Raw genomic sequence first — 22,708 nt, 5'->3', positions numbered from 1 at the left:
TTTTTTCTGTGCTATGTTGTGCATAAATATGTGATTCTTCAGAATTTGTATTAGTCTATGCCTGATGAAGAGACCTGTGTAGTCTCGAAAGCTTGCAATTTGTTACCATCTTTTCAGTTAGCCATTAAAAGGTATCAACCACTGAGGACTCTCAATTCTAAAAATTTTTCTATCTACTGGCTAACACGGTACCAAGATATATATCTTTCCTGTATTGAATTAAGGAGAGCATACGCATTCTTCATGTTCCAAATAGGGTCCAGTTGAGGATTGTTTAAAAGAATAGAAATAGCACATGGTTAGGCTAGAGGGAGGTTAAATTTGTTCCCCAAGCATTTCCTAAGTGCTATTAAATTAAGAAGCTCTTCTTCAGGATTAATATGTTGACTTGTAAGAGCTTGGAAATTAATTATTGTATCCTTATTTACACCGATAAGTAAAAAAGAGCAATCCTTAATTCCCAAGTCTTCAAATTTCCCAATTGGGAATTTTGGGAGAAGAGTTTGGAAAATGGTTATTGGTATTTTCTTTGGAGAAATATTGGACATAATATGTTTGGTTAACTTTTATAGTTTTTTCCATTGAGTGAGTAGGAAGTGGGAGAGAAGGAACCAATAAATAGATCAAATCAGAGAAGTTAAAGAAGAGTTGTTATTGAAATCTTCTTCCAAAAAGACCCAGTTTTTATTTTTTTCTTTCATAAGCCAGTATTTCCTCTGCAAAATTATGTTTGATTAAATATCAAACATATTGCATATTAGCTAGGGCGATACCTCATTTTCCCTTAGCCTTAAAAAGAAGATTCTTAGAAATTCTTGGAGATTTGTTCTTCCATAAATAATTTGAAAGTTGCTTGTGTATTTTCTGGATCCAAATATCAGGGATTATTAATGGAACACATCTAAAAATATATGAAAACCTTGGTAGAATCATCATCTTGTAGACAGACACTCTTCTCAACCACAAGGTATTGATTTTGTTATATCTGTCAAGTAAGAACTGTATTTCTTTAATAATTACTTATAAATTAATCTCAATTATTTGAGATAGAAGTTTAGTGATTTTTATTCCCAAGAATGTGATCCTAGATTCTTCCCAGGAATATGGGAATTCACATCTCACTGAATGCTTCAAGCTGGAATACAAATAGAAACTCATCATTTTAGATTTTTTTTTGTAGATTTTGTAATATGATACATAATTTGTTCATTAACTCAGTTATCTCTCGGAGAGAATTTATGGGAACAGTAATTGTTATAAAGCTGTCATCTGCATAAAGCCCCGCTTTGTGTTGTCTCATGTTCATTGGTATACCTTTGATAATATTATTTACTCTGATTAACTCAGCAACGGGCTGTAAGATTAAGAGTAGTGGGGAATGGGGGAACCTTGTTGGGTTCTGTTTGATAATGGGAATATATTTGATGATTATTTACTATTACTTTTGCCTTTGGGGTTGAATATAAAGTTAAAATAGAGTTTAGTATAGGGCCTTCGAATTCAAATTTTTTCAAGTGTAGCTAACATATAATTCCGGTTGATACGGTCAAAGGCCTTTTCTGCATCCTTGGATAATAAAATGGATGGAATCTTCCCCCTCTCAATTACCAAAATAAAATTAATGATCTTTCGAGTACCATCATAAGGTTGTCTATTTTTCATGAAGCCAATTTGATCGGAGTGTATTAGTATAGGAATAATAACTTTCAATCTCTCAGATATAATTTTGGCGTAAATTTTGACATAGGTATTTAGGAGAGAAATGGGGTGGTAGTTTTGAATCAATTCCGGATTATTATCTGATTTGGGGAGACTATAATGTTGGCATGTAATAATTCTTTTGAAGATGAACTAGAATTAGCTGCAAAATTGAAAGAGGACAATAAAGGCGAAAGTAGTTGGTTCTGGAAAATTTTATAATATTCATTTGGATATCCATCCGTCACTGGAGCTTTATTATCTTTAAGTTTTAAAATTGCTATAATGATTTCTTCTTTATTGAATGGAAGGTTAAGAAAATCAGATTGATCTAGGCTTAACAATCGATAACATTTTTATTATCTTCTATTTTAGGTTGGGGGCAATGTGGGTCATCTTTCAAGTTAAATAAAAAAGAATAAAAATTTCCAAAATGTTTTTCAATATATTGAGGAAGAGTAATGTCTGAGTCATCTATTTTAATGTTTTTAACTTGAGATTAAAAACACTTAACACTTCAAAGTAGACATTTTATTATAAGAGTAATACATGTTTTGCCTGGACATATTTATGAACTTAATGTATTCTTTAAGTATAAGGGATTTGAATTCCATTCTGAATTTTAGAAGAGCATTATAGGAATGGGAAGATGGATTTTTTTGTTGTTTTTTTTCTTCAATATTAATTTTTTTGTGATTTCTTGAATTTTTTTCTTTATTCTTTCTTTGTTGAATAGCATTAAGTTGAATTAGAATTCCATGAATAATTGCTTTGTGTGCATTCCACAAGCAGGCTGGAGAAATATTAAGTATAGTATTTTATTTAAAATAGGCTACACTAGCTTCTCTATTTCTTTCTGGTACACTGGACAATTTAAGATGAAGGAATTTTCTCTTCATTCTCTAAAATTATTCATTGGGGACGACAGTCTAATTTTGCAAAATATAGGGGCATGGTCCGACCAGGTTATGTTTCCGATTGAGCATTCCGAGAATTTTTGTATAGAAGAGATATCTGTGAGAATGAGATCTAATCTTGAGGAAGATCTATGAAGATTTGAATAAGAGGTGTATTTCCCTGATGTGGAATTCAAGCAACGAAAAACGTTAAATAACTGTTCAGACATTAACCAATTATTGAGAGTTAACATGTTACTTCTGGAAGAAGCTGTTGTATCCATATTTTTGCTGAGAATAACGTTGAAGTCTCCTAAAATAATAAGAGTGCCTTTCTGATGTTTGTCTATTTTTTTCTTTAGCTTTTTTAGGAATGTTATTTGACCTGAGTTAGGAGCATATACATTGAAATATGGGTAATCGATTCCAGTTCACATATCAAAATATGGAATCTACCATTGAGATCAATAATTTATTTTATAAAATGAAAAGAGATAGAGTCTCTGATAGCGGTGAACACACCAGATGGTGGGTTTTATCTGCAAATTTCTTGAAAAGCGACAATATCTGCCTTTGACATAACAGTTTCCTTCCATGCAAACTATTTAGTCCCTTGACATTTAAGGAGAGAATTTTCAACAACATAATTACTACATAAAACTAGTATTTCTAAAACCAGCAAAATCTAAATAAAACATATTAACGAGTATATCTTAATGGTGACCGTGTTATTCCAATATAACAATACAACATACATAGTGTTATACAAATTTAGAAGTAAGAAAAGAAACATACAGAAAACAAAAACTCACTGATGCTTCTCAGAAAACTGAGATGTGATTGCTTTTCTGCCCAATGATAACAAAAGTATTCTCGGAGTGATACCTTTATTGGCTAACCAGAAAATGATATATGTTTGCAAGCTTTCAGAGCACAGAGGCTTCTTCTTCAACACGATACCACCACATAATTTGTTATTGTACATCAGAAAATTGAGAGAAATGGGAAAAAAATAAAGTTCTGTAGAGATCTGCAACAGAAACCTGGAGAATATGAGGCGATTACAAGGCATATTAATAGCAATGATGATATTAAAGGGTTAGTAAACCTTCCTAATGATACACAAGAGGTTTAAACTATAAAACAGAATCATGCGGGATACTCTTCGTCGTCAGAAAAATTATTGTTTTCAAAAAGTCCCATCCATCAGACCTTTAATTATGTGGCTTCTCCTCTCGAAGAAGACAATTAGCTTAACAGGGAACCCCCATTTGTATGAAATATTTTTACGTCTTAGGATGCTGGAAATATTTGCAAAGGATTTTCTCAAATTTAAAGTCTCCTTAGAAAAGTCTGGAAAAATCCTGAGATCTTCATAGGGAGATAGGAGGGTCTTGTGTTTCCTTAGGTAATTTAAAAGCCTTTCCTTCATCTCATAAAAGTGGAACCTATTAATGGTATCCCTATGTGTGTCTTTAGGAATAGATTTTAGCATTTGAAGCCTGTGTGTTCTATCTAAAATATGTTCAAGGCCAGAAATGGAAAGGAAAGATATTTTGAAGAATACTTTTAATATACAGTTGTGGCCAAAAGTATTGACACCCCTGCAATTCTGTCAGATAATACTCAGTTTCTTCCTGAAAATGATTGCAATCACAAATTCTTTGGTATTATTATCTTCATTTAATTTGTCTTAAATGAAAAAACACAAAAGAGAATGAAGCAAAAAGCAAAACATTGACCATTTCACACAAAACTCCAAAAACGGGCCAGACAAAAGTATTGGCACCCTCAGCCTAATACTTGGTTGCACAACCTTTAGCCAAAATAACTGCAACCAACCGCTTCCAGTAACCATCAATGAGTTTCTTACAATGCTCTGCTGGAATTTTAGACCATTCTTCTTTGGCAAACTGCTCCAGGTCCCTGATATTTGAAGGGTGCCTTCTCCAAACTGCCATTTTTAGATCTCTTTACAGGTGTTCTATGGGATTCAGGTCTGGACTCATTGCTGGCCACCTTAGAAGTCTCCAGTGCTTTCTCTCAAACCATTTTCTAGTGCTTTTTGAAGTGTGTTTTGGGTCATTGTCCTGATGGAAGATCCATGACCTCTGAGGGAGACCCAGCTTTCTCACACTGGGCCCTACATTATGCTGCAAAATTTGTTGGTAGTTTCAGACTTCATAATGCCATGCACACGGTCAAGCAGTCCAGTGCTCACCTGTGGAGAGATTTAAAAATGGCAGTTTGGAGAAGGCACCCTTCAAATATCAGGGACCTGGAGCAGTTTGCCAAAGAAGAATGGTCTAAAATTCCAGCAGAGCATTGTCAGAAACTCATTGATGGTTACCGGAAGCGGTTGGTCGCAGTTATTTTGGCTAAAGGTTGTGCAACCAATTATTAGGCTGAGGGTGCCAATACTTTTGTCTGGCCCATTTTTGGAGTTTTGTGTGAAATGATCAATGATTTGCTTATTGCTTCATTCTCTTTTGTGTTTTTTCATTTAAGACAAATTAAATGAAGATAATAATACCAAAGAATTTGTGATTGCAATCATTTTCAGGAAGAAACTGAGTATTATTTGACAGAATTGCAGGGGTGTCAATACTTTTGGCCACAACTGTATATCATCTATCCTTTCCTCTGTTTTAATCACTTTTTGATTTATTTCTGTGATTGAGTTTTGAAGGGTATCAAATCTTTTGTTATGATAGCATCCATTTGTGAAATTATAGATTTAAAACAATTGCAAATATACATTTCAGATGGAGATAGATTTATTGGAAGTTCTTGAGGTTCTTCCTTTTGGAAATCCATTGATGTATTCTGTACAAGAGGATCAATGTGGGATACATTAGGAGAACTATTAGCTTCCAGCCTAGGTTTTTGCTTGAAGTGTGTGATATTTGGAGAGGAATCTTCATATTCCTCTTTTGTATCAGTTTAATGCATATTTATTATTTTTATTATTACCTGCCCAGTCTTTCCTTTTTTTGTCCAGAACTTCTATCTTCAATCATAAGGGATTTATCGAGACCAGCAAGGAGAGATTTGTTCTTAGCATGACTCTCCTTAAAAATGTCCTTTTTGATTAAAGGTTCTTTTTAAGCATGTAATTTAGAAGTAGTATGGAGATCTTTAGATAGTGAAGATGTTGTATTAGTTCTGTTAATATTCCTTTAGAGGTTTTCCCTTTAATTGAAGAGCCTTTAAGGCCAGGAGAAGTGTCACTTTTAAGAATTGAAGCAGGAGTTGCTGTGCCATTAGCTGTGTAAGCTGTGCATGGTCCTTTAGGAGTTATTGTCAGCACAGCAGAGCTGGTGATGTTCTGAGGCTGTGAAAGGCTGTGCACTTTATCTGCAGGTGTTGTGCAGGTATCTGGGGTTGGTATGGCCATAACGGATGTTGCTTTGGATTTTTGAGTCACTGACTGAAGTTTTTGGGGTGGCACATCCCTTGGCAAGGAAGCGGGGGCTCACTTACTGCGGTCTTCGGCGCTCCTGCAGACAGCGCATAAGCTGAGGACTTCTGTGGATATTCTTTCTTTCTGACAGCTGGTAGAGAGTCCATGGGAGGATGAAGGAGCTTTCCTTTAGGGTCCAGAAGATTAGTGAAAATGTAGGAGGTCATTGATGGAGCTGGAGAAGGTATGTAACTTGTGCTGGATTACAGGGATAGCAGCGGCTGTAGGGATCCTTTCTTCTGGCTGACAGGCAAAGGCGGTCTTGTAAAAGGTTGGGAATTATGTTTCTCTGGATCCTGGGGGTTTATAGATGTGGGGAAGGTCTTCCTTGGAATAGTGTTGGTCCTCTCTGGGTCCGGAGGTAGCGGAGCTATGACTCATCTGTTTATATTAGCTGAAGCTGTTGGCTCCTGCTTTCACCCAGGATAGTGCAAATAATAATCCAGGAGTTTTCCAAAGGGGAACAGATGAGTCCTGAAGGGATTAGGATGGTTCAGTTTCTTTCAGGTTGAGGATATCTTTTGTAGAGTCATTGAAGATGATTTCCAGGTTTCTGAGCTGCAGAGCTCAGAGAAACACATCTAAGGCTACTTTCACACTTGCGTCAGTATGGGGCCATCGTAAACTGTCGGCCCGACGTACCGACACACGTTGTAGAAAAAACTGCATGACGTGGGCAGCGGATGCAGTTTTTCAATGCATCCGCTGCCCATTCTGCAGTCCAGGGAGGAGGGGGCGGAGTTTCGGTCACGCATGCGCGGTCGAAAATGGCGGACGCGACGCACAAAAAAAGGTTACATGTAACTTTTTTTGTGCCGATGGATGCGACGTGTGGCCATACGTCGCAATGCGTCGCTAATGCAAGTCTATGGAGAAAAAGCGCATCCTGCAGGCAACTTTGCAGGATGCGTTTTTTCTCCAAAACGACGCATTGCGACGGACATCACACGACGCAAGTGTAAAAGTAGCCTTACCCAGAGTGCATCTCAGCCACACCCGTGAGTCCCTAATTTTTCACAGTTCTTGCTTTCTTCATAAATTTAACTGACGTCCTATTTTTTACTAAAAAAAACTATTTTGGTTTACTTGAATTATATATTTTTTTAAAATCCTTTTTAAATGTTGCCTTATATACAAGTCATTATACAGGAAAAAATGTTTAACATTTTTTCCTGTAAAATGCAATATCTCATCAGTTTGGAATGTTTTATTGTCACTTCTTAAAGTGGAGTAAAAGTGTGACACCATTATTCTCTGCAGCAATCTGGGAGCCAGACATACTTTTAGGGGTCTTCCCCATGCTGTTCTCCTTCCATTCAGCACCTTTCACATCCATTTGAACATTTTCACTGCCCCCCAAGACCTCTTTGTAGGATCTGCCGGAAAAAAAACTTGGCTTTCCCATTGACTCTCATTATACTCGTTATTCAAAACGAGCAAGCAAGTATTAGGAATTGCTCAGATCGGGCAATGAGCACCCGAACATTCTAGTGCTCGCTCGTCCCTAATAGAAAAATGATAGCTCTCAAAATATGGCGATGGAAAAAGTACATTGTATCTTGTACATTGTATCACGTGCACCACATTGGAGTATGTACATGAAAAGAAATCCATGATCTTATAGTCTTGATTTGTGTTTTGTATGTGGACTGTATTTGTTAGTAATATACGGGTACAAGTTTTGCATTTTTTTTGTTGTTACATGGAAATGTGCCTGTCACTGATGGTGATGAGAGGACACTTCTGAGAAGGAATAAGTATAGAAAACAAGGCGCACTGCTGAAATAACAACTCTATACAAATATCTAATGCACTGCGGGGTGCAAGCAAGTGATAAGACAACTGTATGCTACCAACAAAGGAAAAAGTATCACTCCAAAGAAGCACACCACGCATTTTTTTTTTTTTTTTTTTAATGGAAAAAACACAGGATTTTATTGACACACAAAGATAAAACATACTTAAAAACCATAAGCAAAGAGCCCTGTCCACATCAATGTACATAACAAATATAATAGCTCATACAACCTAAAATACATAAGCTAGACTGCATTTAATAATGAGCAATTAGATAGAACCTGCCATCACTCGAAACCCAATAGAAAACCATATAAGGTAAGTGCAAAAAGCACAGAAATACCCAAAATGGGGTTAGACCACCTATTTTGACTGGTGCCTAGACACCTGTATGGCTCATGGGACACTCAAATCAGTCAAAGACCATCCACATGGAAATCAAGCCCCAGGGCATAAGACAAGCACCCTGGACAATAACCGATAAATGCAGGAGGATGCTAAGATGGAACTTTACCAGGCACGAGAGGTCCGTGGAACGGCAGGTGAAGAGATGGGACAGGGGCCAATGCAGCCCAACGCGTGTCGCCCTTTAGGAGAGGGCTTCGTCAGGGGAAGTGCTTAAACATGTGTCATGAGCCCTGTATAAATATGACCCCAATAAATGAACAAACGCGGCACATCTGTGACACAGGGGCAGCGCCGGCAATCGCGCGTGCGCAAAAGAGCGCACCTGTATACAAAAACAGCCTGCCGCTCAGCCAGGCGGGGAGATAGAGGAGGACAACCGCTAACAATATAGGCGGCGGAAGTCCTCACCGAAGGAGAGCCAATGGCGCAGGCGCAAGAGTGTCAGAGGCTCAAACTTAGTGCACTCACTAGCCGGGCATGCGCAAAAGAACGTAAGTATGCGGGAACGAAACACATCGCTACGCCGAGCAGGAAGGTAAAAGGGGGAGTGATTAATGTCACTATAGGTCACAGGGACCACCCCAAACACCGCTAGACTGAGCAGGAAAGCAAAAGGGGAAGTGATCAATATCACTGCGGACCGCAGGGACCGCCCCACAAAACGGACCAAGAGAGGAGCCACCCTCAGAATTGCCATAGATATCACTGGAGCAAGTACACAAACAAAAAAGGCCCATAGATAGAAAAATGGACAGAAAAACATATGGGCACTAAAATACGGCATAGATGGTATACATGATGGTACTTGAAACAAAAAAGGGGTAACCTACAAAATTGTATATAGCCCAGGGGTGATCAGCCCCAAAAAAGCATATATACAAGAAGGTATACAAGATAGGCCAGATGGCAACATTTGGGAAACAAGGGAGAAATACCAATGGCCGGAAAGAAAACACATACAAGACCAACACACATAAACAACCATAAATAAAAACAAATACAAAACCAAACAACCCCCGAGGGACAGTCAACCAGACATGCACATATAGATGACAGTCAACATACACATAGAGACCATCTGGCATGCCTTACACAAAGACCTACAGCCATTGTGAGGCATATACGTATAAATACAGTTGCAACATAATAGTGTTGGACATAATCTTTATTAAATAGATAGCTATGAATGAAGAACAGTGTATGGATACGTATTGTATGTAAGAACTGTAGCCTGCATAGGGGGCAAGTGTAAAAAATGACAATAAGATCCCGGCAAGAAAGAAGGGGGAAAGGACAAGAAAATACTAGTCCCTTCAGACCCTAAATCCCCAGGATGCCAAAGCTGAGAAACCAAGCAGAGATGTGAACCTGCCCGGTACCTGGAGTCCCATATGCCAAGATATAATGAGAACAATGCCATAACCTATCATGAAGTCCCATGAGCCAGCAAAACCTAATATAAATCGTAGAAAGCCTATATGCAAACCCCTAATCCAAGTACCCTACCGGACCACATAGTAACAAAGGGATCCTATATGCAGTTAATAGGATATCCCTGCAATAACCAGTCCTATCAGTAAATATAGATATAAATATAAAGTGCCATGCATGAGGGCAGTAGGATAAGATATTAAAAATCAAATAAATACAAAAGCCCACATGGAGAGCGCGGGCTGTCCCGTAGGTCAGGACCCCAAAAGGGGCCACTACGATGTGGAGAATCCAAATGTCCAGAGAGAGAGCATAGCTCCCAAGCAGATAGAGTATAGACGAGGTACATGGAGGATGATCCCAAATATTAGAGAAAGGTCCACGGTTATCCAGTGCGTAGAGCAGATGAGGCACGGAGGGAAAGATTTCATCCAAGGAAGCCTGTGAATAAAAGTTCTTCATTTAGACCTGTTGGGGTGACAGAAGACAAGTTGAAAATCCAACGGGACTCACAGCGTAGCAAGGAGGGCTTAAGCGGGCCCCCCCTATTAGATATCCGAACATGCTCCAAGCCCACAACCCTGATGTTTGTCACACTACCGGCATGATGGGTAAGAAAATGAGCTGCCACGGGGGTAAGAACTTTGCCCTTAGATAAATCATTGGAGGCCAGATTGATCGTGGAGAAGTGCTTCTGCACTCTCCGACGCAACTCCTGCGAGGTTTGCCCCACGTATATGAGTTGGCATGGGCAGATGAGAGCATAAATAACGCAGGTGGTCTTGCAATTTACATATGACAAGAGTCTGTGCCGGCTACCATCACTGGGATGAACAAAAAAATCCCTTGTGGCCCCCATATGCAGGCAAATACTACAACCCCCACAGGCAAAGGAGCCTCTAAGTTTGAAACCCCGATTGGTGCTCACAGTTTGCCTCCTGTAGTGGCTCCTGGATAACATATCTCTAAAATTAGGAGCCCGTCTGGCAACCAAAAGAGGTTGCGCAGTGACTACATCCGCAGTATGGAGGTCCGTGGTGAGGATATCCCAGTGCCTATGCAAAATGGCCTTAAGGTCACCCCAGTTGTTATTAAAGCCCGTGATAAACCTAGGCTTATCCTCACGTACCTTAACAGACGTAGACAGTAAAGAGTCCTGGTTGTGTACTCTCGCCCGTTGGAATGCCGTTGAAATGCTCCTATGTGGGTAATGCCTTTCTTTAAAACGGTCTGTGAGTCTTCGTGCTTCCATTTGAAAGTCCACATCGGACGTGCAATTCCTTCTAACTCTTAGAAATTGGCCAATGGGCACCCCATCCCGAGTGTGCCGCGGATGAAAACTTCTGTAATCCAACAGGCTGTTCGTAGCCGTCGGTTTCCGAAACAACCTAGTTGAGATAGAGCCACCCTCCTCAATCCTGATCTGTAAGTCGAGATATGTAGCTGCGGAGGATGACATAGAGTACGTAAGAAGAATGTTATGCATATTTACGTTCAAAGACTCAATATACCTTCTGCAGTCCTCCATAGTGCCCACCCAAACAAAGAAAACATCATCGATGTAGCGTGACCAATGGGTAATACTGCTCCTGAAAGTGGATGATGGAAAAACAACCGTAGCCTCCCACCATCCCAAAAACAGGTTTGCCAGAGCAGGTGCACATCTGGCACCCATGGCCACGCCTGATGTTTGCAAATAATATGTTCTATCGAACAAAAAATAATTATGCCTCAAGATGAAATTGAGCAGGTCCACCACTAAAGAGTCGTGCATGCGATCCGAATGTTCCACCATATCCAGAAAATACAGGACTGCTGTTATGCCATCCTCGTGGCTAATGTTCGAATATAGCGACTCGACATCACATGTAACCAAAATAGCCCCTGGCGGAAGCTTCATTGAACGGCAAATGTTGATGAAGTGTGCCGAGTCTTTCACAAAGGATGGTAAATTCTTAACTAATGGTTGCAGGAAGTGGTCCACATAGATACAGGCTTTCTCACACAGGCTGCCGATGCTGGCCACGATGGGCCGGCCCGGCGGTCTGTGGATGTCCTTGTGGACTTTGGGCAACATGTAGAAGGTTGCCGTAATAGGACATTCAACCCACAGGAATCGAAATTCCTGGTGATTAATAATGCCGAGATCTCTGGCCCTCTCCAAAAGGGCCCTAAAACGAGCACCAAAAACCGCCGAGGGATCCGATGGAAGTTTCTTGTAAAATCTTTGATTCCCTAGTTGCCGATTGGCCTCCTCCAGGTAAAGGGTATGTGGCCAGAGGACCACATTACCCCCCTTGTCTGCTTCTTTAATCAAGAACAAGTCATTGTTCTTGAGGCCGGACAAGGCCCGTTGTTCCTCCCTACTCAAATTGGAAGGAAGTGATGGACGTACATGCATGGACATGATGTCTTTTTTTGTTAATTCAAAGAAGACTCTAATCGATGGTACTAGGGAAAAAGGGGGTGCCACTGTCGATTTGTTACGGTATGGAAAACGATTCCTACCTCCACCAGATTCATTCTCCTGGAGTAACCGTAGAAGATCTTGCATGACCTGTTGATCCGTTTGGTCTAGGTCCCTCGTAGTCTGGGGTCTATTGTGTAGAACTCGAAGAACCAAATGCCTGCAAAACAAATACAAATCCTTGACTAGGGTGAATTTGTCTGCGGCTTGCGAAGGGGAAAAGGTCAGACCCCTCTGAAGAACACTCAACTCTGTGGCAGAAAGAACGTAATCAGACAAGTTAATGACCTGTAACAAGTTGTCCGATGCCCCTAATGGCCCAGAGTTGGCCCCAGAAGAAGGATCTGTTAGTATCTGCGATGGTTCCGGTATGGCCTCTGGACCTGTGGACGTCGTCCCCCGAATCTGGTTACCCGTGGTGATATTGGAACGGCGCTTGCGGCCCCTCCGGATCCGACGTCTACCTCGCTTTCTGCTGAGGATAAAAAATCACTCTCTGAAGTAAAGTCCGCGCCTCTAGTGGACTCCTGTGCTGGAGCCCTAGTCCTCTGAGTTGGAGGCGCCCGTCTCTGGTTTCCCTGGTGCCGCCATTGAAATGCCCTGGCCTGCTCAAAATCAGCACGGTCCCTGGCAAACTTGGATTTCTTTTTGCTGACAACATCCTTTTCATATTTGTCCAGGTTTTCCTTGAGCTTGGCTCTGAACGGAAACAACATCAAATTTTGAGAGCCCACCCTCCAAGTCCTTAATCCTGATCTTAGTACTCAATAATAATTCCCTATCATGCTCCAGCAACATGTTGATAATAATACTGGAGCATTTCAGTAGGCCTTGTTCCCATGTGGCTTGAAATGTTGAAGAAGGTTCCCACGCTGGATAAATGGGGATCCTCAAACCTCGAGGGACAATGTTAAGCCTCATGTATTCCTCCAGACTACGGATGTTCCACCATAGCCTAATGCCCAACCTGTGAGCTGATGTTAGTTCCGAGGAAAATCTCGAGAAATCGGAATCCGGCACCCGAGTCTCCCCAGGAAGAAAGATATTAGCCGATTGGGCCTGCCAGGTTGCCTCACGGGTATCCCAATCCATGGCCCACTAGCAGAGAGTCCAAACAATGAACTGGAAAAACACAAGGAGGGAGGGGTGAAAAAAGGAAAAAATGAAAAACCAAAATGCAATAGACCCCAACGATGTCACAAATGGCCGTGGTAATGAGAGAATGATAATAACACAAACACCTGTACAATAATCAACAGTGTTTTTGTTAGAAATGATACTGTTAACTAGCCCCTAATAGGACGCGTGCAGCCAAGTATGGAAATACCCACCAAAAATAGTGGGCAAACAAGCCTTAGGAATAAGTATAGAAAACAAGGCGCACTGCTGAAATAACAACTCTATACAAATATCTAATGCACTGCGGGGTGCAAGCAAGTGATAAGACAACTGTATGCTACCAACAAAGGAAAAAGTATCACTCCAAAGAAGCACACCACGCATTTGCGTGGTGTGCTTCTTTGGAGTGATACTTTTTCCTTTGTTGGTAGCAGACACTTCTGAGAAGGAGATTCCTTAATTTAGGGGACTTTTTGAAGGAAATATTTCTTTCAGTCTGTGGTCTGTGTGGAATATGGGATGGAGATCAGCACCATTTTTTCTTAGGATGCTCATGTGGGGGTTGTATGTGACTACAAGAGGCACACTGTTGTTGTCCTCCTTCTGTTTGTAATACAGGAGGCTGCTTCTTGCTAACCTTGTAGCTTTGTGGATCTTTTCATTTAATACCAGTGGATGGAATGCTTGTTGTAGGAATGTATTCTTCAGTAATAGCAGCTGTAATTTTCTATCCTTACTGTCTGAACAGATTCAAATGTACCTCAGAACTTGACTGTAGATGATAGATTTTTTTTGTGTGTCTTGGATGAAAGCTGTTCCATCTAAGATATGCTGGATGTCCTGTGGGCTTATGGTAAATTGATGTTTGTATGGTGTTGTCTTTGATGTATATGGTTGCGTCCAAAAAATGTATTTGGGACTTTGCAAGGTTGAGAGTGAGCTTGATAGTTGGGTGGAGCTTGTTGAAGTTATTATGTAAGTTAAGCAGATCATCTTTTGAGCCTGTTCAGATTATTAGCAGATCATCAATGTAGCGGAAGTATGCTAGAGATTTAATAGATCAAGATGACAAAAACTCCTCCTCTAGTTTAGCCATAAATAGGTTATCATATTATAGAGACATTTTGCTTCTCATGGAGCTGCCCATATACTGTTGGTATAAATTGATTCCAAAAGAGAAATAGTTGTGATGGAGCACAAAGTTAATAAATTGCAGAGTTGGTTCTGTGGAAAGATTGTTTTTTTAAGGAATTATTTGCATGCTGCAATCCCATCGTCATGAGGAATGTTGGATTGGAGAGACTCTACATCCATGGAGGTATTGCGTCCTCTGGAAGTGGGCCCAGGGCTGACAATCTGCAGAGAATATCCGTGGTGTCCTGCATATAGCAGGGTGTGCGCCTCACCAAGGGTTTCAGAATGTTCTCCACCCAGCCTGAGAAATTCTCAGCTAATGTCCCAATACCAGGATTGGTCTCCCAGGATTTCCTTCTTTATGTATGTTAGGTAACATTTAGAAGGTACCTGTTTGGAGATTGTCCAGTATTAGTTCCAGTAGTGAAGATAAGTAGAATCAAACCCATGTTAGTTTCTCCACATTTTTTTTTTGTGGGGGGGGGGGGTCTTACTAAAGTGGAGTGTAAACAACACTACAGAAAAATACGATCACAAAGACACCCAAGCAAATTAGCGTTTTTAGAAAATTACAAAAACTTTATTAAATATTCCAGGGTATTTGACAAAACAAGGGGGAAACGGATTCAAGCCACGTTGCACATGTGGGAAACGCAAGGGTGCACATCCATGGATAGAGTAATGTGTATGCAAAAATACAGTATAATATCCAAATACAGCATAGCTATATTACATGACAGTCATCCAATCTCAAACAGATCAATCCATATCAAAATCACAATTTAATTGCATAATTACCTGAGCAGGCTGTAAAGTTCAACACCCACGGAGTGCACCCACCCCGACGCGCGTTTCATCGTGATGGCCTTTTTCAAAAGGTCATCACGCCGAAATGCGCATCGGGGTGGGTGCACTCCGTATGGATCAGTATTTGAATGAATAAAAATGTTGTCAATGCTTTTTGGGAGTTTTGTGTAACAGAAAGCACATAAAAATTAAAAAATTTGGGGCTGTAGCAACACTTTTGAGAGAAAAATACATTTTTTAATTTTCATGGCTCAATATTATAAAATTCTGTGAAGCACCTGCGGGTTCAAGGTGCTCACTACACCTCTAGATACTTTCCTTGAGGGGTAAAGTTTCCAGAATTGGGTCGCTTGTGGAGGTTTACACTGTTTAGGCACATCAGGGGCTCTGCAAACGCGACATGATGTAATAATTATAGGGGATAACTCAGGAGACTCTTTGCATGGAACAAGACAACTACAGGACACAGTTTTATAAGTGGTAAAGTCTATATTATCACACGGTGATTCAAACAGGTGCAGAGAGAAACTCAAGTCCACAACACTTGGTGTAAATATTATACGCAGCTTAACAGTCTATAGTGTTGTGTATCCGCTTTTTGGGCTCCCCTGGTGGTTGCTGGTGGTACTGGTGACTTGTTTGCACTTTGCTACTTCTGTTCACCTGCTTCCATCAGTGTTTGGGAGTTTCCTATTTAGCCTTGCTCTCCAGTCATTTCCTTGCCGGTCATCATTGTAACCAGAGCCTTCGGTTGCATGTTCCTGCTACTAGTCTGCTGATCAGCTAAGTGGACTTTGTCCTTTTGTTTTGTACCTTTTGTCCAGTTTGCAGTTTTTGTTATTCTCTGTAGCTGGAAGCTCTTGTGGGCTGAAATTGCCACTCCTGTGTCATGAGTTGACACAGGAGTCTTAAAGTAATTTCAGGATGGTTTTTGAAAGGGTTTTCAGTTGACCGTGAAGTCCTCTTTTGTATCCTTCTGCTATCTAGTAAGTGGACCTCTCTTTGCTAAATCTACTTTTATACTGTGTATGTCTTTTCCTCTTAATTCACCGTTATTACATGTGGGGGGCTGCTATCATCTTTTGGGGTATTTCCCTAGAGGTAAGCCAGGTCTGTTTCTTCCTCTACCAGGCGTAGTTAGTCCTCCGGCTGGCGCGTGGCATATAGGAAGCCGTAGGTATGCTCCCTGGCTACTGTTAGTTGTGTGGTAGATTTAGCTCACGGTCAACTCGAGTTTCCATCACCCGAGAGCTCGTTCGTTACTTATATGTTTCTTACGTTCCCTTGCCATTGGGAACCATGACACTATAGGAAACTTTAAAGGAAAATGCAATCACGCAGAAAGTCTATGAAGCACAATTATTCTTGAGGATACTTGACACGAATAAGTCCTTGCTTAGTCCAAACACAGATAGATATGCTTATAAGGCAGTTCAAATAATATCTTAGCACAACCAGGGAGGCCTGGGTAAAAGTCTCAGGTTTAAGCAGAGCATCAACAGCTTACATGTCCAGCAAATGCAGATGGAAACAAACACAAGCAGCCAGATGGAGGATTACTGGAAACCGATGTATGCAGCAGAAACTCAGAGCTGAGTAGCAGGATCTCCACACAGGTTCACAGGAGCAGGTGCAGGTGCAAAGCCAGGGAGTCGTCAGGAGCTGGATGCAAGGCAGAATACTCTAACACAGACTGAAGGCTGGGGTGGAGTTTTATAGCAGGAAGACACAGTGCACATGAGACCAAAGACGCCATCGTGGAAAAGGGCAGTAATGCACAAAAGGTAAACAAAATGTTCAGAGTCCTGACACATGATGTCCGCTATCTATTCCAGCCAATTTCGCACTCCAAGAGTCAACTGGCCCTCCTTCCCTTCCAGGTCCTGGAGTGTGCCGAAAAAGTAGTTTCCCTCCACATATGGAGTATCAGCGTAGCAGGAGATTTCACACAACAAATTGTATTGTCAATTTTCTCATGTTACCCTGGTGAAAATGAAATATTTGGGGCTAAAGCTGAATTTTTCAGGGAAAAATGTATTTTTTCATTTTCGCAGCTCAGTGTTATAAAATTCTGTGAAGCACCTGTGAGTTCAAGGTGCTCACCACACTCTACATTAGTTCCTTGAGGGGTGAAGTTTCCAGAATTGTATTGCTTGTGGGGTTTCCACTGTTTAGGCACATCGAGGGGCTCTGCAAACGCGACATGGTGTCCACTATATATTCCAGCCAATTTTGCACTCTAAGAGTCAACTGGCGCTCCTTCCCTTTCAAGCCCTGCAGTACGACCAAAAAGTATTTTCCCTCCAAATATGGGGTATCAGCGTACTCAGGAGAATTCACACAAATTGTATTGTCAATTTTCTTAAGTTAGCCTTGCTCACCACAGCTCTACATAAGTTCTTTGAGGGGTGTAGTTTCTAAAATGGAGTCACTTGTGGGGGTTTCCACTGTTTAGGCACATCATGGGCTTTCCAAACTTGGTGTCCGCTATATTCCAGCACGTTTTGTGCTCCAAAAGTCAAATGATGCTCCTTCCCTTCCAAGCCCTGCCATGCGCCCAAACAGTAGTTTTCCTACACTTATAGGATATAGGATAGGATATTGCAGTACTCAAGAAAAATTGCTCAACAAATTGTATGGTTCATTTTCTCCTGTTACTCTTGTTAAAAAAGCAAAATTTGGGGCTAAATTAACATTTTTGTTGGAAAAATAAAGTGTTTTCCATTTTATGTTGCTTTAATTCCTGTGAAGCACCTAAAGGATTAATACATTTCTTGAATGTGGTCTTGAGCAATTTGAGGGGTGCAATTTTTAAAAATCATGTCATTTTTGGATATTTTCTGATATATAGGTCTCTCAAAGTCGCATCAAACTAGACGTAGTCCCTAAGAAAAACGGAGAATGGAAAAATGAGAAATTACTAATAAACTTTTAAGCCTTCTAACTTCCTACCCCCAAAAAAATAATGTTTAAAAAATGATGTAAAGTAGACATATGGGAAATGTTATTTTTAAATTATTTTGTACAGCGTGTCTAACTGGTTTAAGGATATAAAAATTGAAAGTTTGCAATTTTTTAAAATTTTTGCAAAAATTCCGATATTTTCGCAAATAAATGCAAAAAATTTCATCCTAAATTTACCACTAACATAAAGTACAATGTGTCAAGAAAAAATTCTCATTATCACTGGGATTCGGTGAAGTGTTCCAGGATTATTACCACATAAAGTGACTCTGGTCAGAATTATAAAATGTGGCCTGTTCAGGAAGGTGAAAACTGGCATTGGGGTGAACGGCTTAAAATACAAAATCAACATTAAAGCGAACCTGTCACCAGGTTTGGCCGATATAAGATATGGCCACAGCCTTCAGGGCTTATCTGCAGCATTCTATAATGCTGGCAACTAGTGTTGAGCGATACCGTCCGATACTTGAAAGTATCGGTATCGGAAAGTATCGGCCGATACCGGCAAAGTATCGGATCTAATCCGATACCGATACCCGATACCAATACAAGTCAATGGGACTCATGTATCGGACGGTATTCCTGATGGTTCCCAGGGTCTGAAGGAGAGGAAACTCTCCTTCAGGCCCTGGGAACCATATTAATGTGTAAAAGAAAGAATTAAAATAAAAAATATTCCTATACTCACCTCTCCGACGCAGCCTGGACTTCAGCGAGGGAACCTGCAGCGTTGTTTGCTTAAAATTCGCGCTTTAACTTCCTTACTTGAAGTCCCGGCTTGTGATTGGTCGCGCGCTGCCCATGTGACCGCGACGCGACCAATCACAGCAAGCCGTGACGTAATTTTAGGTCCTTCAGGATTTTAAAATTATGTTCCGGCGTTGTGATTGGTTGCGTCGCGGTCACATGGGCGACGCGACCAATCACAAGCCGTGATGTCACGGGAGGCAGGACACGCGCGCATTTTAAAATGCGCGCGTCTCCTGCCTCCCGTGACGTCACGGCTTGTGATTGGTCGCGTCGCCCATGTGACCGCGACGCAACCAATCACAACGCCGGAACGTAATTTTAAAATCCTGAAGGACCTAAAATTACGTCACGGCTTGCTGTGATTGGTCGCGTCGCGGTCACATGGGCGGCGCGCGACCAATCACAAGCCGGGACTTCAAGTAAGGAAGTTAAAGCGCGAATTTTAAGCAAACAACGCTGCCGGTTCCCTCGGTAAGGTGCAGGCTGCGTCGGAGAGGTGAGTATAGCAATATTTTTTATTTTAATTCTTTATTTTACACATTAATGTTGTTTCGATACCGATACCCGATACCACAAAAGTATCGGATCTCGGTATCGGAATTCCGATACAGCAAATATCGGCCGATACCCGATACTTGCGGTATCGGAATGCTCAACACTACTGGCAACCAAAGTACTGCATTGCGCAGGCGCCTGGAAAGGTCAGAGAGGCCCAGCGCCTGCACACTGCAGTACTTTGCTCTGCTCCCAACAGGGCAGATAAGTATGCCTGCGCAGGAGCGCAATGCCAGGGAGCCTGTGAAGCAAGCAGGAGGGCGGCTTCACAAGAAGATGGGAGGTGCCTGACCCGGGCCTGCGACACCCATCACCCATTGGACCGGACTGCCCTACAGATGAGTATAATAAAACTTAATTTTCTTATCTATCAGGTTGGATCGAGGGCTTATCTACGACATTATATACTGCTGCAGATAAGCCCTGAAAGGCGGTAGCCGTATGTTCTATCCGCCAAACCTGGTGACTGGTTCCCTTTAAGCTTGTATCAAATTTTGAAAAACAAAATTGAAATTAAATTTGTTATCCTTTTGCACCCATGCATGTAAAATTATTGACTTGTATGACCATAAAGAGCACTTCTACATTCAAGTATTTATTTTCCTCACTTATATAGCGCCATTCATTACGCAGTGCTTTACAGACATTATCGGCACTGTCCTTATTGGGGCTCACAATCTAGATTCCCTATTAGTGTTGAGCGAGTGTACTCGTTGCTCGGGTTTTCCCGAGCACGCTCGGGTGATCTCCGAGTATTTGTAACGTGCTCAGAGATTTAGCTTTTGTTGACTTAGCTGCATGATTTACAGCTGCTAGCCAGCCTGAGTACATGTGGGGGTTGCCTGGTTGCTAGGGAATCCCCACATGTATTCAAGCTGTCTGTCAGCTGTAAGTCATGCAGCTGAGGCAAGGAAAACTAAATCTCCGACCACTTGCAAATACTCGGAGATCACCCAAGTGTGCTCGGGAAAACCCGAGAAACGAGTACACTCGCTCATCACTATTCCCTATCAGTATCTCTTTTGAGTGAGGGAGAAAACCTGAGAACACAGAGGAAATGCAATTAAACACGGGAAGAACATACAAACTCCTTGCAGATGTTGTCCTTGGTGGGATTTGAACCCAGGACCCCAGCGCTGCAAGGCTGCAGTGCTAACCACCGTGTAGATTTCATATCTATTGAAACATACCATATATTACTATGTTAATTTAATAATGCTTCTCATTTTAGGATTCTTTGAAACTCCTTCAAGAACAACACAACTTGAATCCAATCCTTTTGATGAAGAGATGTCAGGAAATGAAAGGAAACAAATGAAAGGATAAAAAATGTAGTCATTAACTAAATTTTTTTTAAATGTGGTGGTAGGTATAGATGCATATCATGTCCAGTGGTTAACCTAGTGTTTAAAGGGAATATGTCAGTAGGATCAAGCCGTCTATATGGGCATTTAGCTCATAGCAAGATAAATAAAATTATACTTTGATTTCTGCAATCATATGTTTTATTCCAAAGAAATCCACATTTTTCTTAATATGTAAATGAGCTGTTAAGATCTATGGGCTGGATATAGATCTCCCTGAGCTGCATGCCCATAAAGAAGGCTTAGGTGGGTTGATCCTACTGTCAGATTCCTTAGACTAGCAGATTTGGTGCAGAATAGGATAATTTAAAACATTTCTATTGATACTTAGTTTGCCACTGTCTAGTGCCCTATTGTGCAGAAATAAATATTTTATGAATTTGCACATTAGGATCACGAGTGCACTGGTCTGGTGGGAGTATCAGTGTGAGTGCAGTTCTTGGCTCCTCTTAGCTTTTCCCTGCCTTCGCTACTTTATGCTGCTTGACTTACAGTAGAGAGCAGAGGTATTGTCTTACAGCAGAGCCTCTGTTTTCACTGTCTGTCAGTCATGTAGCAGAGGGTGGCGCCAGCGGGGAGAAACGAAGAGAAGCAAATGACTGCAAGTGCATTGATACTCCCACCAGTGCACTTGTGAACCTAATTTGCATTTGAATGAAATATGGATTTCTGCACAATGGGAAGTGAAATAGCAGCAAAATAGGTATGCATGATAATGTTTTTACATGGCCCTACCTTGTACTACCTGTGTTTAAGGCAAATGCTACTGACCATTTAAATCAAGAATCCACTTTGCCAAATGAGCTTGGAGTGCCTACACTGGATCAATTCCAACAATTATTGGGAACAGAACTAAAAGCATTCCAAAAGAGTCACTACTGCTCCTCATTCTCAATCATCCTAATTGGACAATAATTCAACTGAAAGATATTTATGAATTTGTAAAAAATCTAGATATTGTAGTCAGTGGTCCAGGAAAGGGATGATCAGTGGTGAAGCTAAGAGGAGCTGAATTGTATAAGAAACTGGTATTTTCAATGCGGATTCCAACAGGAATACATTGAGATGTTTTGAGCAGAAAGCACGTACATTGCCAATTGATTGATTTACCAGTAATGCCAAATTTTCTGTGACTCACCTAAGTTATAGGAATATATTACTATTACTGTATCCAACATTATTTGGCTTTAACGGCAATGAAGCATCACCTTCAGATATCCAGTTCATACTCACATAAAACTCAATTATTGATAAACCAAATTTTCTGCAAATTGAGGATGCCCCGATTGAGTCAAAGTTTTCATCTTTTATAGGTTTTGACAGTGCCATCTTACTGGAGAAGAAAAAACCCTCCTCCTCCAAGATGGTGCTGTCCGCGCCTGCGCAGTAGTGGCTCGGATATAGACGATTTTCAAATAGATTTTTTTAGCTACAAACTGAAAATAAAGATTAAACCACAACCACAAGATGGATTTCATCAATCAAGTTATCACTTTAATCAGAATAACGGCGCTGACCTGACACTGTGTGTAGGTTACTGTGCACAATCCTGCTGAGAGGTTCCCTTTAATTGATTATGTAATGTTGGTATGAAGGGATAGTATTGCCGCCATGCCTGAGTTTATTAAAGGAAGTCTGTCAGCAGGTTTTTGCTGTGTAATCTGAGGACAGCATGAGGTAGGGGTTAAAACACAGATTTCAAGGATGTGTCACATGTCCAGCTGTGTGTTGTTGTTTACTTACAATGAAGGTTTCATTATCTGGTCATTATTTGCCCCACTACAGCAGATAAAACACTGAATGCATGCTAGTCTGACTCCACCCCATCTGGGATAAGCAGCTCACTGTTAATAGA

At 40.9% G+C, this 22,708-nt stretch overlaps 1 protein-coding gene across 1 annotated transcript in view; it reads left to right on the top strand.

Annotated features, from left to right (window-relative positions):
- Window positions 1–21,286, top strand: part of LOC143768793 (uncharacterized) — a 204,137-nt gene extending 182,851 nt beyond the window's left edge. Inside the window, exon 16 of the mRNA XM_077257453.1 lies at window positions 20,721–21,286. Within this exon, the coding sequence (XP_077113568.1) occupies window positions 20,721–20,807 (87 nt within the window). The 3' untranslated portion in view covers window positions 20,808–21,286. The remainder of the gene's footprint in view (window positions 1–20,720) is intronic.
- The last annotated feature ends 1,422 nt before the right edge of the window (window positions 21,287–22,708 follow it).

This window comes from Ranitomeya variabilis, chromosome 1 (assembly GCF_051348905.1).
Source record: "Ranitomeya variabilis isolate aRanVar5 chromosome 1, aRanVar5.hap1, whole genome shotgun sequence".
NCBI classification, from domain to species: domain Eukaryota; kingdom Metazoa; phylum Chordata; class Amphibia; order Anura; family Dendrobatidae; genus Ranitomeya; species Ranitomeya variabilis.
The sequence above is the reverse complement of the archived record's forward strand: the minus strand, read 5'-3'. Positions and strand labels throughout refer to the sequence as shown.